The 18,596-nt window shown below is 53.1% G+C and overlaps 1 protein-coding gene across 1 annotated transcript in view; it reads left to right on the top strand.

The window, feature by feature from the left end:
- The window catches only part of FCGBP (Fc gamma binding protein), a 54,299-nt gene extending 36,325 nt beyond the window's left edge, over positions 1–17,974 (top strand). Inside the window, exons 9-19 of the mRNA XM_057712083.1 lie at positions 657–798; positions 3,004–3,341; positions 4,422–4,995; positions 5,323–5,950; positions 6,354–6,886; positions 7,988–8,559; positions 8,872–9,445; positions 10,550–10,749; positions 13,434–13,817; positions 17,406–17,677; positions 17,799–17,974. Of these exons, the coding sequence (XP_057568066.1) occupies positions 657–798; positions 3,004–3,341; positions 4,422–4,995; positions 5,323–5,950; positions 6,354–6,886; positions 7,988–8,559; positions 8,872–9,445; positions 10,550–10,749; positions 13,434–13,817; positions 17,406–17,677; positions 17,799–17,808 (4,227 nt within the window). The 3' untranslated portion in view covers positions 17,809–17,974. The remainder of the gene's footprint in view (positions 1–656; positions 799–3,003; positions 3,342–4,421; positions 4,996–5,322; positions 5,951–6,353; positions 6,887–7,987; positions 8,560–8,871; positions 9,446–10,549; positions 10,750–13,433; positions 13,818–17,405; positions 17,678–17,798) is intronic.
- The last annotated feature ends 622 nt before the right edge of the window (positions 17,975–18,596 follow it).

The following is an 18,596-nucleotide window of genomic DNA, read 5'->3' as shown; positions in this document are numbered from 1 at the left end:
ATATGAATTTATGTATATATAATATATATTCTTTTTATATAATGCTATATATAAACTTCTTATTATAAAAACTTTCACACAGGCAAAAGTCAAGAGAACAGTATAAGAAATCTCCATGTACCTGTCACTCAGCCTCAAAACTAAACATTTTCCCAATCTTATTTCATCTCTCCAGTCTGGATATTTAAAGGAAATCCCTTTTCATTTCATCTGTACTTTATATGTATTATTAACTCAGTTATACTTTCATAAGTTGATGCCATTATTACCTGAAACTTACAGATGAGGAAACTGAGGCATAACGAGGCTAAGTAATTTGTGCAGAATGATGGAACTGGGAAATAGCAGAAACAGACTTCAGACCCAGGCAATCTGCTCCAGAGCCTTTGCTCTTAATTTCTATGTTATATCATTTCTCGTATACAGCAGACATTTAATGGATATTTTGTAATAAACAAATGAGTGAGTAAATGAGTGAAAGTGAATGAATGAATGAATTGGACCCCAAGTGGCTGTGCTGTGCTTTAGTTTCACAGACAAGGGGCCACCCTGCTGGAAGATGTCCCTTTTATGTCCTCCGAATCCTTTCATGCCCCGAATACCAGAGTTGCCAAAGTCAGTTCCTGCCCTGATAGCCATGTCCTCTGTCCCCACAGCCGGAGCAGACAGTACTCATTGACAACTGCCAGCAGCAGTGCGTGTGCCATGCCGGAAAAGGCATGGTGTGCCAGGACCACAGCTGCAATCCAGGGCAGGTGTGCCAGCCCTCGGGAGGCGTCCTGAGCTGCATCACCAAAGGTGCTGGGTTGGGGCCAGGGCCGGTGTGGCTGGGGTAACAGAGGACAGGGACTCTGGAGCTGAGGGTGATGTGACCCGGATCTTCATGGTGGCAGGCACGAAGGACTAAGGATTGAAGTCTCAGACCTGGGGACCCCTAGGCTGGGATTCCCAGGGCCAGGGGCAGTGGCCCTCCAGGCTGGGAGGCAGGGACCCTTAGGGTGGAAACCAGGCTGTGGGAACCCTCAGGGATAGGTGTCCTGGGGCAGGTGGCAGAGACCCTGAGCGTAAGGCAGGGACCAGCAAACTTCTTTTCTAAAGGGCCAGATGGTAAATATTTACATTTGCAGCCCATATGGTCTTGGTCACAACGACTCAACTCTGCCTCTGCAGCATGAAATCAGCTGTAGGCTGTGTAAGTGAATGTGTATGGCTCCAGTAGAATTTTATTTACAGAAACCGGCAGCTGGCAGCGCACAGTTTGCTGGCCACTGGTATGCGGGATTAGGCTCAGGGTTTCAGACACCATCCCCAAGGGGTAGGGGAGACTGGAACCCACAGGGACAGAAAGCAGAGTCCTGAGGTCTCAGGCAGAGACCCCACCAAGGCCAGGGTCTTGAATACAGGACCCGCCTCAAGTGGAGAATCAGGGTTTATAGGGATACACTCTCAGACAGGGGACACCTCTCAGGATTAAGTCTAAGACACAAAGTCGCCCCCCAGGACTGATTTCTTGGGGGCGAAGGGCAGAGAATAATTTGTTTCTTCCTGAGGATAAAGGGATATACCTCTAGAACTGACTGAGATCTTGGGGCTAATGGGCATGGTATCAGGGACTCCCAGGGACCAGGGTATCTCGGTCACAGTCCAACAGGAGACAGAAGCCATGCAGTAGCTTAAATGGGGAAAATTTAATACATTTCTTTGCTTGTAATAGGGATTGACTACTAAGGGATAAAAAGAACACCCACAAACACAAGAAAAGCAGACGTAGGGAGCAGCCCCTGCTCCAAAGGTTACAGCAGAGCACCTAAGGAAGGGAGGGATTGGAAAGACGGCCCCCACTCCAAGGCTGAGAAGCAGATCTCATTGGCGGGTGGCAGAGAGGTTGTGCAGGCTGAACTGGCAGGCGGGGAAACCACCACTGGGGTGCTGGCAAAGCTCACTGGGAAGCTGCCTGGCCTGCCGGGGTGCCTGAGTGACTCGCTGGGAAACCAGCTGGGGCCAGTGGACCTCACCGAGCAGGTGCAACACATGCTACTGTCTGGAAGCAGAAGCAGCTCTTTCCTCCTGCCGTGACCCTCCAGCGCCCTCTACTGACAAATCCTAACTCTACAGGTGGATTTGGAGCTAAGAGGCAGTCAACTGAAAACTGGCACAGGGGGAGAGAAAAAGAAGTTTTTAAGGCTGGGGTCTTGGGCAAGGGGCTTCATAAACTGGGTTCACAGATTCAATGGCCCTAGGAACATAGTCTTGGACAAAGAGACCCTTGGAGGTAGGGCCTGAAAAATGACATCCCCCAAGGCCAGGGTCTCAGGCACAGCAACCCCAGAGAGACAGAGTCTTGCACAGAGGGATTGCCAGGCTATAAGACTTAGATACAGGGACCCCAAAGTCAGGGTCTCAAATGGTGTGACCTCTGGGGTTAGTTTCTCACCAGAAAGCTCCTGCAGCACCTTGGTCTTGGGCACAGAGACCTCCAGGACTTGGGTCTCAGATGTGGTGGCCTCCAGGAGGCTGGGAGCTCAGGTATGGGGGAATTGGGCCCCAGGTCTTGCACACAGAGAACGCTGGGCTGTGGATGTCCTCATGGATGCCCACAGGGCTGGCCTCATAGACACAGGGACCCCTGCGGCTGTGGTCTCAGACCTCGGTCCTCTGGGGCTGAGATCTCAAGCAAGGGGACCCTAGAGCCTGGGTCTCAGATGTAGACCCTAGAACCTGTGTCTTGGCTGCAAGGACCTTGGGGCCTGGGTCTCAGATGTGGGGACCTTTGACAGGGTCTTGGATACAGATTTTCAGACATGGGGGTGCAGGGACCCAGGGCCTGGTCTCAGAAATGGCAGACTGTAAGGGCCCGCATCTCAGATGGGAGGACCCTAGAATATGGTCTCACCCCCGGCTGCCCTTAGAGCCAGTATCCCCGACACAGACTGGGGCAGATGCTGGGAGGCAGCTGGCCTTATACCTGGCAGCCCCTCAAGGTCCTCTCTCCTCTGCCCCCAGACCCGTGCCACGATGTGACGTGTCGGCCACAGGAGACGTGCCAGGAGAAGAATGGCCAGGGTGTGTGTGTGCCCAACTACGAGGCCACGTGCTGGCTGTGGGGCGACCCACACTACCACTCCTTCGACGGCTGGAACTTTGACTTCCAGGGCACCTGTAACTATGTGCTGGCATCAACCAGCTGCCCAGGGAGCAGTGCTCAGGGCTTGACACCCTTCACTGTCACCACCAAGAATGAGAACCGGGGCAACCCCTCTGTGTCCTATGTGAGGCTGGTCACCGTGACTACCCTCAACACCAACATCTCCATCCACAAAGGCGAGACTGGCAAAGTCCGGGTAAGGATGGACCCCTGAGCCCCCAGGTAGGGTAGGAAGGGCCCTGCCAGCCGCAGTTAGGAGCTCAATGCTCTCTCTCTTCACTTAGGCCTGAAACAAGAGTAACAATAATTATAGCAAAAACATCACCCCTCTATTGGGAATTAAATGAGCCTAGCCCCTTGTTAAGGGCTTTAATGTAGGACTTTTAGAATTTGCCTTTTTAGAGATCCGGGTTTGAATCCAGGCTCTCCTTATGAGCTGTGTGATGTTGGGCAAACGACTTGACTTGGCAGGCCTCAGTTTCCTCATCTGTGAAATGGGGATCATAGCAGGCCCTGTCCCATAGTGAGGTGATGCATGTAAAGTGCTCAGCTGAGGGTGTGACCCAGGTAAGCACCCTTGATTATTTGTAGGAGAACAAATGAGAGGCCCAGAGCCTCCAACACGAAGAGAAATTGAGGGAGATGGAGAGAGAGAGAGAGAGAGATGGGCTGCCCTTTCTGCCCAGAATAATGGAGATACAGACTAATGGCAGCTCACAGGGAGAGAGTGAGATACGGAACAGAGTAGACACTCAATAAATGATGGTGAGTGAGTGGAAGAAATGCCCAGACACATAGAGATGCACAGGAAATGAGGAGAGAGGGAGGCACTAGGTGAATGAGACCCGGAGAAAGACCCAGAGAGATGGACCCAGAGAGAGACCCAGAGAGAGAAAGTAACACACACACAGATGCAGAGAGAGAGAGTGCACAAGTGAGAGAGACACAGAGAAGGGAGAGGGCCCAGAGAGAGAGTCCAGAGAGGGACAGATAGGTCTAGATGTACAAAGAGGGAGAGAAACAGAGAAGAAGGGAGAGAGAAAGAGAGATCAAAAGAGAAACCCAGAAAAAGCAGCAGAGTGGGCTTTCATTCTCCAGGGCCTGGACGAAAGCAGGTGTCCATAATGTTTGTCAAATGACTATACGACCAGCAGTCATGAGGAAGGCCTTGGCCGCTCCCAGCCACAGCAGGACCAGCGAGGGAGGCAGGGGGCCAGAGCTGGGCCTCCGCATCTCCAGTGACCTGTGTTTGCCTCCCCTCCCCCGCTTCCCCCAGGTGAACGGCGTGCTGACGGCGTTGCCTGTCACTGTGGCCAATGGGCGGCTTTTAGTGACCCATGGCGCATCAAAAGCGGTGCTGGCCACCGACTTCGGGCTGCAGGTCACCTATGACTGGGATTGGCGAGTGGAGGTGACGCTGCCCAGTAGCTATCACGGTGTGGTGTGTGGGCTCTGCGGGAACATGGACCGCAACCCCAGCAACGACCAAGCCTTCCCTAATGGCACGCTGGCTCCCTCCATACCCCTCTGGGGTGGCAGCTGGCGGGTTCCAGGCTGGGACCCACTGTGCTGGGATGAATGTCAGGGGTCTTGTCCAACATGCGCCGAGGACCGACTAGAGGAGTACGGGGGCCCCGGCTTCTGTGGACCCCTGGTCCCTGCCTCCGGAGGCCCCTTCGCCGCCTGCCATGCCCATGTGGCCCCTGATAGCTTCTTCAAGGGCTGTGTTCTGGATGTCTGCCTGGGCGGTGGGGCCCAGGACATACTCTGCCAGGCTCTGGCTGCCTATGCTGCTGCCTGCCAGGCCGCTGGGATTGTCATTAAGGACTGGAGGACGCAGGCCGGCTGTGGTGAGTGTTGGGGGACAGAGCAGAAGCTGGGGGCAGGGGTCCTGCCTCTTTGGGGATGATTTGGTTTCACTCTAGTCCTTTTGGGTCTGTTTGCTTGTTTCTCTCTGTCTCTGTTTTTGTCTCTCAGTCTCTTGGCACATGTCTGTGTGTCTCCCTTTGATTGTCTATTTCTCATCCTCTCTCTCCTTGTCTCTGGGTCTTTCATTTTCTTTCGCTCTCTCTCTCTCTTGGTCTCTCTCTCTCTTTGTCTCCTCCTACCCTGTCCTCAGATCCCATATCCTGACACCATTCTCTTCTTTTCCCTCCCGCTCTTTCATCCACCCACAGAGCTCCCCTGCCCAGAAAACAGCCACTACGAGCTCTGTGGCCCACCCTGCCCAGCCAGCTGCCCGTCTCCTGCACCCCCCACCAACTCTGCCCCATGTGAGGGCCCCTGCGCCGAGGGCTGCCAGTGCAACTCAGGCTTCGTGTTGAGCGCCGACCGCTGCGTCCCCCTGGATGGCGGCTGCGGCTGCTGGGCCAACAGCACCTACCATGAGGCAGGCAGTGAGTTTTGGGCTGATGCCACCTGCTCCCAGCGGTGTCACTGCGGGCCTGGCGGTGGCTCACTGGTCTGCAAGCCTGCCAGCTGTGGGCTGGGTGAAGAGTGTGCCTTGCTGCCCTCAGGCCAGCATGGCTGCCAGCCTGTCAGCACAGCTGAGTGTCAGGCCTGGGGTGACCCCCATTACATCACCCTGGATGGGCACCGATTCGACTTCCAAGGCACCTGCGAGTACCTGCTGAGTGCGCCCTGCCATGGACCACCCTCGGGGGTTGAGAACTTCACAGTCACTGTAGCCAATGAGCACCGCGGCAGCCAGGCCGTCAGTTACACCCGCACTGTCACCCTGCACATCTACGGCCACAGCTTCACCCTCAGTGCCGGCTGGCCCCGGCAGCTGCAGGTGAGGGGTCAGTGGGCCAGGCAAGAACATGTGCCAGCCCTGGAGTTGCCTGGGACAGTTAGGGGGTCTGCCAATACTCTGATTGCCTTTCACAGGTTGACGGGCCGATGGAGGGGTCCAGAGTATAGGCCTTGGAGCTGGATGGCTTGGAGTAGTGGCTTCCCCATCCATCTTAGTTTACTCCTCTGTAAAATGGGTCTAAGAAAAGTATCTGCTTCAGAGGGTAGCGTCAGGAGCCAGTGACATCGTGTCTGTAGTTGCTCATATTAGTACTACGACTATTATTATTACAAGGAGGGGGCGGTCACGTGCACAAGGACACCCGCCCCAGTAGATAGGGGAGCCAGGATTCGAACCTGTGTCTGCAACGTTCACGCCCCCCACTCGCACCCCGCCCCTGCAGGTGGACGGCAGGCTGGTGGCGCTGCCCTTCCAGCTGGACTCGCGCCTGCGCGCATACTTGAGCGGCGCCGACGTGGTGGTGACCACGGCCACGGGGATCTCGCTGGCTTTCGACGGAGACAGCAACGTGCGGCTGCGCGTGCCGGCCGCGTACGCGGGCGCCCTTTGTGGCCTGTGCGGGAACTACAACCAGAACCCCAAAGACGACCTGAACGCGGTGGGCGGGAACCCGAGCGGCTGGCAAGTGGGCGGTGCCGCGGGCTGCGGGGAGTGCGTGCCCGGGCCGTGCCCGCAGCCCTGCACGCCGGAGCAGCAGAAGCCCTTCGGCGGCCCGGACGCCTGCGGCGTTATCTCGGCCCCCGACGGCCCGCTGGCTCCCTGCCACAGCCTCCTGCCGCCCGCGCAGTACTTCCAGGCCTGCTTGCTGGACGCCTGCCAGGCCCAGGGCCATCCAGGAGGCCTCTGCCCTGCCGTGGCCGCCTATGTGGCAGCCTGCCAGGCCGCTGGGGTCCAGCTCGGCGAGTGGAGGCGACCGGACTTCTGTCGTGAGTACTGATCCGTGCATGGGCCATGTAGCAAGGGTCTCTCCGCTACTCCCCTTCCCAGGACTCTAAGACAAGAGCCTTCTCCTGGTGGGGCTTAGGCACCACCCAGCCTCCCCTGAGCCCAGATATCTCCTGTGAAAGAAACACCTCGGCATTCACGTACTGAAATATACCAGGTCACATGCTGCCATGGGAGCGACTCAGATACACGTGCTGGGAAACCCTGGGTCCAGTACACTCTCAGGATTCATGCGCTCAGATATAGACTTGGGTGGCTGACCCTGTCCAAGCTACATGGCGAGATAACACCTGGTCGAGTAGATTCTCTCAGCTACCCCTGGTCAGCAAGACCTAGAGAGTTACATCTGTTCAGATGCCCCTCAACTGTTTTAAATAGGGAAATACACAGGGTCAGATAGAATTGGTCCCGTAACATCAGACAGGGCCTCCTCTGGTTAGAGACACTTGATCACACTTATACTGAGACACACTTAGGCAGATATACCCAGGGAGGATCAGGATCCTGACAGTCCCAGGCAGGTACATACAGATTGGTGATCAGATAGTCCTGGGCAGTTCCCCTCAGGCAGATCTCCTAGTCAGATTTATCCTGTCAGCTTCACCCAATCACATTCATGTGGTCACAGTCACACAATGACAGACCCTGTCAGAGAGACCGAGAGAGGCTTCCAGGTCAGACATCCACAGCCAGGCATAGTCGGGTGGACTCATACTCCAGGGTACATCTGGCCCCACACACCAGCCAGAGTCACACCCTGAGATACTCACAGTTGGTTCTAATCCTGCATATCTTGGTCAGGCATATGGGCTCAGATTCACCCAGTCAGATTGACTTGATCTTTAGAAATATTTGATCAGGTTGACCCACTACCTGGACAGAGAGACCGCACATCCCCACACTGAATCCCCCCATTAGATGTACTGGATCAGACACCCCGCTCAGATCCCTGGACAGCTTCACTCATGAAATATGCTCAGGCAGAACATACGGATTCACCTGGGCAGGTTCTCCAGCTCTGTGCCTCCCCCGTGGCCCCCTCCCTCACACCTGCCTGGCTCATTCCCGTCTTGTCCCCACAGCCTTCCAGTGCCCTGCCCACAGCCACTATAAGCTCTGCGGCGACTCCTGCCCTGTGAGCTGCCCGAGCCTCTCAGCGCCCGAGGGCTGTGAATCCACCTGCCGTGAGGGCTGTGTCTGCGATGCTGGCTTCGTGCTCAGTGGAGACACCTGCGTGCCTGTGGGCCAGTGCGGCTGCCTCCACGAGGGCCTCTATTACCCGCTGGGTGAGGCCTTCTACCCGGGCCCAGAATGTGGGCGGCGCTGTGAGTGTGGGCCTGGCGGCCAAGTCAGCTGCCAGGAGGGTGCAGCCTGCAGGCCCTATGAGGAGTGCCGGTTACAGGACGGTGTCCAGGCCTGTCGCCCTACAGGCTGTGGCCGCTGCCTGGTCAGCGGGGGCATCCACTACGTTACCCTTGATGGTCGTGCCTATGACCTGCATGGCTCCTGCTCCTATATCTTGGCCCAGGTCTGCCAGCCACAGACTGGGGACGAGGACTTTACCATTGTGCTTGAGAAGAACGCGGCTGGAGATCCCCAGCGTCTGGTGGTTACTGTAGCTGGCCAGGTTGTGGGCCTGGCTCAGGGGCCGCAGGTAAGGGGACATGGCCTTGCCCTGGGGGCCTGAGGGCAACCTGGCTCTGCCTTGGGGGCTCAGAGGGAGACGGGGCCCACCTTGGGGTTTCTGAGACAGAGATGACCCCCCCCCAAAGGGACTGAGGAGGACACAGACAGCCCTGCCCTGGAGTCCCTGAGGGGGACACAACCCTGCCCTGGGAAGTCTGTGGGGACATGGCCCCAACCCCGTGGGACTGAGAGAGAGGGAGGCAGCTCCACCCTTGGAGTCTGAGGGGACTGTGTTACCTGGGCTTCTGTGAGTCTCTGACCCATCTGACCCTCCATCCAGGTCACTGTGGATGGCGAGGTCGTAGCCCTGCCTGTGGCTGTGGGCCATGTGCGGGTGACCGCCGAGGGCCGGAACATGGTTCTACAGACGACCAAGGATCTGCGGCTTCTCTTTGATGGCACGGACCACATCCTCATATCCATCCCTAGCCCCTTCCATGACCGGCTCTGTGGCCTCTGTGGAAACTTCAATGGCAACTGGAATGATGACTTTGTCCTGCCCAGTGGCGCCGTGGCCCCCAGTGTGAATGCTTTTGGAACCGCGTGGCGGGCACCTGGCTCCTCCCAGGACTGTGGCGAGGGCTGTGGGCCCCACGGCTGCCCTGTGTGCTCAGCAGAGGAGACAGCGCCATATGAGAGCCTCCAGGCCTGCGGGCGGCTCCGGGACTCCAAGGGCCCCTTCTCGGCCTGCCATGCGGTGTTGAGCCCCTCTGAGTACTTCCGCCAGTGTGTGTACGACCTCTGTGCCCAGAAGGGCGACAGTGCCTTCCTTTGCCGCAGCCTGTCAGCCTACACAGCGGCCTGCCAGGCGGCTGGCGTGGCCCTGAAGTCCTGGAGGACAGACAGCTTCTGCCGTGAGTGTCAGTGGGTGCCTGGGAGGTCTCCAGCCCAGCCTTGGGGGTGCCCTCTAGTCTGCTCCCTGTCCTGTCTGCATCTCAGGAGCAGTCCCCAGCTCCTCCCACAGCATCCCCTGCTGCTGGATTCTCTCCTGGCCAGCTGACTGGGCCTTTTCAGACTTCTTTAGGGGGCTGGCTCTCCTGAGACCTCAGATACAGTTCTTCTCAGGGCCCATCCTGGACCTTTTCTGTGGTGACCTGGGAAGGTGGGTTGGGCAGGTCAGAAGCTCACACAAGCCTGAGTCTGTGGCTCACCCAGTTCCCCCAGGATGGGCCCATAGCCCCTCAGATCCTTTAGGACAAGGCTGCAGCTCCCTTAGACCCCCCCAGCCCAAGACCGTACCTCTTAGATACGCGCAGTCAGGGCTTATCTGTTTCCTTCAAACTCCCAGGATTGGGCCATGTCTCCTTGGACTCTCCTGGACAACGCACTGGCCACTCATGCCCCCAGGGCAGGGCTGTGTCTCCTTCATTCTCCTCAGGGCAGGGCCTACATCCAGGCCCATATCTACCCTTATAGCCTTACATTTGTTCTCGGTGCTGGCAGTGGACACTGTCTCCATCTCTGACCTCTCTCCTGACTTCCTGCCTCACGGATCCATTGACCTCCTGGACACTTTCCACTAGGTGTCCTTAGGGTCCCTCGCACACCTTCTGTGTTCCCATATGATATCAGCATTTCACCCTAAACCTGATCCTCCTGCTTCTCAATCCTGGTCCTCATCTTGGGGCAGCCACACCATCTACCAAATGCTTAGCCAGAGCCCAGGTCCTCACCCTGGATGTTTCCCCTGGGTCCTCACAGCTCCCATCCTGGCCCTGACCCCTCTGCCTGTGCTTCCCCCATCCTGGCCCTGACCTGTATTTCCCCAATGCAGCCCTGATCACACTGGGCCATCACTGTCTGTCCCACTGATATGAGCTCCTGGGGCAGGGCCTGGAGCTGTCTTCATTGCTTTTGTCCCCAGCACCGCCAGCCCAGAGCTGGGTGTGCAGTAGGCCCCATTCATTATTCAGTGCCCATGTGCAGGCATGACCCCACCCTGCCTCCTCTCTCTGTAGCGCTCCAGTGCCCCGCCCACAGCCACTACTCCATCTGCACACGCTCCTGCCAGGGATCTTGTGCGGCTCTCTCTGGCCTCACGGGCTGCACCACCCGCTGCTTTGAGGGCTGTGAGTGTGACGACCGCTTCCTGCTGTCCCAGGGTGTCTGCATCCCTGTCCAAGACTGCGGCTGCACCCATGATGGCCGATACTTGCCGGTGAGCAGGAGCTTGAGGCGGGCAGGGAGGGTGGAGGAGCTTGAGGGAGGCTCAGAGTTTCTGTGCTGACCCCCTCAAGAATGGGGACAGAGAGGCCACCACCATTTCCCTGCTGTGTGACTCCGTGCTGGTAATTTCCCTGTGTTGGTTTCCTGTGGCTGCTGTGACAAATGACCACAACTTGGTGCCTTAAAACAAGAGAAATTTATCCTCTCAGAGTTCTGGAGGCCAGAATTTGGAAATCAGTATCACTGGACCATGATGTCAGCAGGGCGGCACTCCCTCAGTGGCTCTGGGGGGAAATCTATTCCTTGCCTCTCCCAGCTTTTGGTGGCTGCAGGCATTCCTTGGCTTATGGCCACGTCACTCCAATTCCTGCTTCCATGTCACATTTCCCCTCCTCTTCTGTGTGTGTCATAAAATCTCCCTCTGGCTCCTTCTTATAAGGATACACTTGATTGTATTTAAGGCCCACCGAGGGTAATCTCAACATCTCAAGATTCTTAATCACATCTGCAAACACTCTTTTTCCAAATAAGGTAACATTTACTGGTTCTAGACATTAGGACCTGAAGTCTTTGGGGTGGCCATTATTGGGCCTACGATAGTCCCCTCCCTGAGCCTCATTGTTTCCATCTGTAAAATGGGGTCGTCATCCTTACACCATAGGTGTCTGAGGAATCGGGTGTGATTGTGTATGAAAGGCACCCACTGAGCACTGGGCCTCAACCTCCACATTCATCACACTCAGTAAAAATAATAGTAATTTACAGCAGCATAGTTGGTAGCACAGCTAACAATCATTTAATAACGGGAATTGAACGTTAATAGTTCATTTATTTTTGTAATTGATATTTTTTGAGCTCTTACTGTGCACCAAGTTTGTTACAGATGTTGTCATTTGATAGTCACAACAGTTCTCTGAGATGGATGCTATTGTTATTTTCCCCATTTTACAGATGACAAAGAGAAGTCCACTCAAGGCTACCCGTTAGCAAGCGGGGAGTCTAGGATTCACACCCCAGCAGCCTGGGCTCACCCTCTGAACTACTAGGTGGTCCTGCTTTTTCAAAAGCATATTTATCAAATAAAGGAAAGGTGGATTATCACATCCCTTCCCCATTCATCCCAGTTTTATTAATGGCAGAAAGGTAGGCTAGAGGTTCTAGAAGTGCAGAACTTCTGGGGAAAATGATGCCAAACTCCTCCTACTCCTTCCTTCATGTCTCACCGCCTATAGGAAGCCCTCCCTGATCCCCTAGGCTGGGTTAGGCTCCTCCTCTGGACTCCCACAGACCCCTGTGTTTCCCCATCCCAGCCTTGACCACTCTGCTTGTGCTAGAAGGTTTCTTGGATTTGTGGGTCTGGTATTCAGGGGAGAGGTCTGGGCTGGAGATACAAATGTGAGTCATCGTTATAGAGATGGTAATTATTTTTAGTTAAATATATTCATTTTGTTTAAAGTTCTCAAACTTTTATTTTTAAATAATTCAAACTTAAGAAAAATTGCAAGGATAGTACAAAAAAACTCCTGAATATCCTTTACTCAAGTTCTTTGACTGTTGACCTGTTTGCCAGGTGCTTGCTTGTTCTCTCTCTCTGTCTCTCTGTCCCTCTGTCTCTCTCTCCCTCTCTCCCTCTATGTACGTGTATATGTTTTTCTGCACCATTTGAGAGTATGATGCAGACATAGTGCCCCTTTCCCCCTAAATACTTTTGCAAGGATTTCTTAGAAATAAATAAACGCCTTTGCTCTGACCACAATACAATTCAAAGTCAGAAAATTAATACTGACTCGATACTGTTATCTAATCTAAAGATTTTATTTGAATTTCACCAGGTGTCCCAATAATGGTCTCTATATAAATTAACCCCACCCGACCCCCACCCTGGGCCAGAGTCCAACTGAAGACCAGACACTGCTTTTAGTTTTCATGAGATTTGGTGAGATCACCAGGTCGTAAATGTAGGTAGAGAAGGAATAGGTCTGAGGACTAAGCCCTGGGCAGGTTAGTGTTCAGGATTTGGGAGATGAGGAGGAACTTGAAAATGCAGTGAAGATAAAGCAGCCTGTCAGGCAGGAGAAAACCAAGAGAAAGTCCGTTTCCCAGGATTGGGTTTCCAGGGCCCTGTGTTCTGGGCTGTGGGTGTCAGGACTCTGGAATGTCTCCGATGCCCACTCCTACCTGTATCAGTCAGCTTTAGCCAGTAACAAACCACCCCCAAAACATAGTGGCTTAAAACAACCGTTTGTTTAGTTGTTTTACAGTTTGCAGTTAGGGTGGGGCTCAGCAGGGCAGTTCTTCTGCCATCCCCTGGGCTCACTCATACACCTGTAGCCCCCAGTGGGTCAGCTGAGGGCTGGCTGTCTTTCTTCCACAGGGTCTCTCATCCTTGGGCAGGCTAGCCTGTGGTGGCTGGGCAGGGTTCCGAGAAAAAGAGAGTAAAGCTCTAAGGTCTCTTGAGGTCCAGGCTTGAACCTGACACAGCATTGCTTCTGCTACATTGTAATAACCAAGGCATAGTCTTAAGGCCAGCCCAGATTCATGGGGAAGGGGAGATAAACTCCATTTCTTAATGGGAGTTACTGCAGAGTCACTCTGCATGGATCCAGAGGGTTGAAGGATTGTGGCCATTTTTGCAGCCCACCACACCACCATAACCTGGCCCCTTTCTGTACACAGGTGAACTCCTCCCTGCTGACCTCAGACTGCAGCAAGCGCTATTCCTGCTCCTCAAGCACTGGCCTAACGGTCCAGGCGGCCAGCTGCCCGTCAGGCCGCGTATGCGAGGTCCAGGCTGGGGTCCGGGACTGCTGGGCCCCCAATGGCGTCTGTTCCCTCTCTGTGGATGCCAAACTCACCACCTTTGATGGCACCCGCAGTGACGTCAGCTCCCCCGGTGTCTACGAGCTCTCTTTCCGCTGTCCAGGACTACAGGAGACCATCCCCTGGTACCGTGTGGTCGCTGATGTCCGGCCCTGCAATGGCAAAGGTGAAGCTGAGGGCCGGGTTCACATCTTCTTCCAGGACGGACTGGTGACTGTGACCCAAAACAAGGGCGTGTGGGTAAGCCTGGACCCAGGGGGCATGTCTCCCCCGGGGTTTGTTCTTCCTGTTACAGTGTCCCTACGTTCCTGGCAGCCCATCTGTCTTGCTGTTTTCTTTACGGATCTCTGCAGTTTGTTTCTCTGGATTTGTATTTGTGTCTATACTTCAAACTTAGTCCTTCTATTCTGGCTGAGTTCTTGAGGAGCAAAAACACATTCAAGTAACTTACTAATTTTGATTTTGGTGTTAATCAAGACTGTCGGTTGCAAGTGACAGGAAACCAAATTCAGAGTGCCTTGAGCAAAAATGAATTTATTGGCCCACATAACTAGAAAATCCAGGGACGGAACCTCAGGAGTGGCTGGATCCCGGTGCCCTGGCAGTATCGTCTGGATTTGTACCTGTGTTTTTAGACTTGCTGTCCACCAAATCAGCTTCATTCTCTGTGACTCCCCACAACATACTCCTGAGACGGGGACTATTATTATCCCCATTTCACACAGAGGGGAAACTAGGGCCCGAAAAGGTGAAGTCATTTACTCAAGTCATTCAGAGAGTCCCTGGGAGATCCAGGCTTTGAACCCACCAGCACCCAGGCTCTGAACCACTTTGATGGGAAAGGAGTGCGGGTGGTGACGGTGTGGATACAAGGGACGAGATGGACTCCAGGTGAGGTGCCCAGTGGGAACATCCTTTGGACTCTGTCAGTTCCAGGCCACTTGACCCTTCCCTCAGCTGTCTTTCAGCTTGCTTTTAGGGCCCCCTCTGGCCTGTCATTGTCTGCCTCCTGAGTCTGTTCCAGCCCCCGTGAGTCCTCCCTTCTGCCCCTTGATTTTTTCTTTTTCTTTTTTCTTTTTAAACAGATCTCTCTTTTTTATTTTTATAACTTATTTTTGGCTGCATTGGGTCTTTGTTGCTATGCTCAGGCTTTCTCTACTTGTGGTGAGCGGGGGCTGCTCTTCATTGTGGTGCACGGGCTTCTCATTGTGGTGGCTTCTCGTTGCAGAGCACAGGCTCTAGGCATGTGGGCTTCAGTAGTTGCAGCATGTGGGCTCAGTAGTTGTGGCTTGCGGGCTCTAGAGTGCAGGCTCAGTGGTTGTGGTGCACAGGCTTAGTTATTCCACAGCGTGTGGGATATCTTCCCAGGCCAGGGATCGAACCCATGTCGCCTGCATTGGCAGGCGGATTCTTAACCACAGTGCCACCAGGCAAGTCCTGCCCCTTGATTTTCGTTGACTTACCACTGCCTTGCATTTGTCAAACCCCATGGTTCTCACCACCCCAATTCCAAATCTCTAGAGACAGAATCTGTTTGGCCAAACTGAGGGCTGATGCCAACTTGTAGTCTAATCAGCTGTGGCCCGTGTAATAGAGCCTAAGACCCAAACACAGACGTCAGGCTGCTCTAAAGTTCCCATGTCTCTGTTTACATGGCCTGTTCATTGATTGCAGAGACATCCACTGGTGTCTTCTGGGTCTAATGGGGAGAAACAGCCAATGCTCCACATACTCCTCTCCCAATGGATGGTCTACATCCCTCTACCAATGCATGGAGATGGTCCAAGATTCAGCCCTGCTGGAAGCAGGGAAGCTTGAGTGTAATCTGGACCAGTCACTCTTTTTCTCTGGCCCTCTGCTTGATCCATAATTCAGGTGAACAGACCCCTACTCTTGACCTTCCCTTGCTCCTCTGTCAAGAAACGATTCTCTACACAACAGATAGGTGTTCTAGAAATGTGAATCAGATCAGGCCATTCTGCTGCTTAAAACTCTACAGTGACTTCCCAGAACAACATTCCAAACTCAAGCCACCTCCCTGGCATGGCCTTCAAGGCCTTGTGTGATCAGACTGCTGCCGGCCTTGCCAACCTCATTTCCTACAACTCCTTCCCTCATTGGCTGTGCTGATAATAGGCCAAGTGGGCCTTTATGCTATTCATACAGCAGACCAAGCTGGTTCCCACCTCAGGGCCTTTTGCATTTGCTATTCCCACTGCTGCAGTGCTCTTCCCCCAGATTTTCTTTTTTAAATATTTATTTATTTATTTATTTATGTATTTATGTATTTATTTATTTATGTATTTATGTATTTGGCTGTACTGGGTCTTAGTGGTGGCACGTGGGATCTTCATTGGGGTATGTGGGATCTTTAGTTGTGGCATGTGGGATCCTCCGTTGCAGCATGTGGAATCTAGTTCCTTCACCAGGGATCGAACCCGGGCCGACTGCATTGGGAGCGTGGAGTCTTAACCACCAGGGAATTCCCCTCCCAGATTTTCTTAACTGTTGACTCCTTCTCATCCTTCAGACCTCAGTTCCAGCATTGCTTCTACAGAGAGGCCTTTCCTGACTACCTACAGAAGCTCTGTCTCTCCATCCCAGTCTCAGTGCTGTTACTCTGTTTTATTTCCCTCAAGTGCTTATCACTATCTGAAGGTATCCATTATTTCTTTGTGTTTGTTGCCTTTCTCCATCACTAGAGTATAATCCTCAGGGAGGCAGGGATCCTGTTCATCTTGATCATTGCTTTGTCACCAGTAGCTAGGTCAGGGCCTGGCACTGAGAGGGTACCCAGGACAAGTTTGGTTTTGTGAATACATTCATCCCTGTTCCTTCTGCATCAGGCCATGTGCTGGGTAACACAGGTAACTCAGACCCAGTTCTTATACCATTGAAGCTTGCAGCCTGGTGAAACTTTCCATCCACATCTCCAACTGTCCTTCACTGCATCTATCCCTCCTTCTCTCCTCCTTCCATCTCCCTTTCCTTTTTCCCTCTCTCTTTCCTTTCTCCCTCTCTTTTTCTTCTCTCCCCGCCCTCCATTCCTTCCTTCCTTCCATCAGTTTATTCATCCATCCATCTTTTCAGACCTATCTTCCTATCTTTCCTATCTGTCTACCTGACTATCCAATCATCTGGCAGAGGAAGAGTCACATACAAAAGCATTTAGAAAAAAAGAACTTTTCTTTGAAAGAAGACTTGCTAGGGAGTCTAACTTTAGAAGAGTAAACTCATCAAAGAAAACAGACAACAGTTATTTAAAGGGAAAAACTCACAAAGTTACCAAGGTTACTGAGTCCACAGCCTGTGATGGAGAAACAGTAATTTTCTCACATGATTATTATACTTGCTGGGTCATCACTTATCTTCAAACATCAGCATTGAAAAAATAAGGGATGAAGTTGCCTTGTTAGGGAACCAATAACTTACAGGACATGCTCAAGGGTTCTTTTATTTTGAGCACTAGAATCAGACAGGATGATGCTGGGGTTTGATTGACTGATTATTTATCTGTCTGGTACAAGCACTTCCCTCCAATCCTAGCCGCCCTTGGAATGTTGTGTACACGCCTGCTTATGCATTGATCCATCTTTTCATCCATCCCCTCTCTGTCCTTTTATCCATCCATCCAAATCTCCAACTGTCTTAGGTAGCCATCTCTCCATTTGGTGCATCCATCCAGGTCTTCATCTCTTTCAGCATCTGCCTCTCTGCTTTTGCTCCTTGAACTTGCTGTCTTCGTTGGGGTCTCCATCCTAGTAACACCCTAGCTCTTCCGTGGTTTCAGCCTCACCGCTGTGTTTCACCCCCGCCCCCAACCACCAGGTGAATGGTCTTCAAGTGGATCTCCCAGCTGAGGTGTTAACATCTGTGTCTGTGAGTCGGAATCCTGATGGCTCTGTGCTAGTCCAGCAAAAGGCAGGGGTTCAGGTGCAGCTTGGCACCGATGGGCAGCTGGCTGTGGCGGTCAGCGATGACCATGCTGGGATGCTGTGTGGGGCCTGCGGAAACTTGAACACAGATCAGACCAGCCATGGGCATGACTCCCAGAAGGAGACAACACTGGATAACTGGAAAGCACAGGACTTCTCCCCATGGTGAGGGATGTAGCTTGGAAGCCAGGCTACTTGGAGCAGGGGCACCTGGGTCCTCGTGGGAAGCGGGCAGTCGGGGTGGGTGCTCAGTTTACAAGAACTGCTAAGTGTCTGTCTCTTGCAGTCAGGACTGATCAGTCATCCACTGGGAATGAGGACTTCAGGACCTGAACCCCCTGGAGGTTACAGTAATTGAAGGATGCATTCTGTCACTCTATGCTCCTTCTCCACTCTACCCCGTTGCTGAGCCACTGAGGCCAACTGTGAAAGCATCCAATAAATATCTCAAGCTAAGCTGCATACCAGTGTGCCTGTCTTATGTCTTCTCATTCCTGACTTTCCTTCCTGCACAGCAGGTGTCAGATGCCTAAGGAATCTGGCACATGATGGATGTTTATTGGAGGGTGAGGGGATGGATGGATGGATGGACGGGTGGATGGATGGATGGATGGATGGATGGATGGATGGATGGATGGGTGAATGGATGGTTGGATGGGTGGAGATAGATGGATAGATTGGGAAAGGGATGTGTGGGGAAATGGATGATTAGAAGAATGGATGGATGAGAAAATGAACACTTGGATAGAGGGGAGAAGTATGAAATGGAAAGATCAATAGATTCTAACTTTACCTTTTATAACCCTGGCACGTTAACTTCTCTGTCATTCAGTTTCCTCATAAGTTTTAGTTCACTCCGGATTGCTGTAACAAAATGCTGTAACAAAATATAATAAAATGGGTGGTTTATAAACAACAGAAATTTAAATTTCTCAGAGTTTTGGAGGCTGGGAAGTCCAAGATCAAGGCACCAGCAGATTCAGTGTCTGGTAAGAAACTGCTTTCTGGTTCATGGATGGCTACTTCTCATGTGCCATTTGTGGAAGGGCAAGGGAGTTCTCTGGGCCTCTTTTATAAAGGCACT

The sequence above is a fragment of the Hippopotamus amphibius genome, chromosome 16 (assembly GCF_030028045.1).
Source record: "Hippopotamus amphibius kiboko isolate mHipAmp2 chromosome 16, mHipAmp2.hap2, whole genome shotgun sequence".
In the NCBI taxonomy this organism is placed as follows: domain Eukaryota; kingdom Metazoa; phylum Chordata; class Mammalia; order Artiodactyla; family Hippopotamidae; genus Hippopotamus; species Hippopotamus amphibius.
Note: the sequence above shows the minus strand (reverse complement) of the source record. Positions and strands in the feature narration are given on the sequence as shown.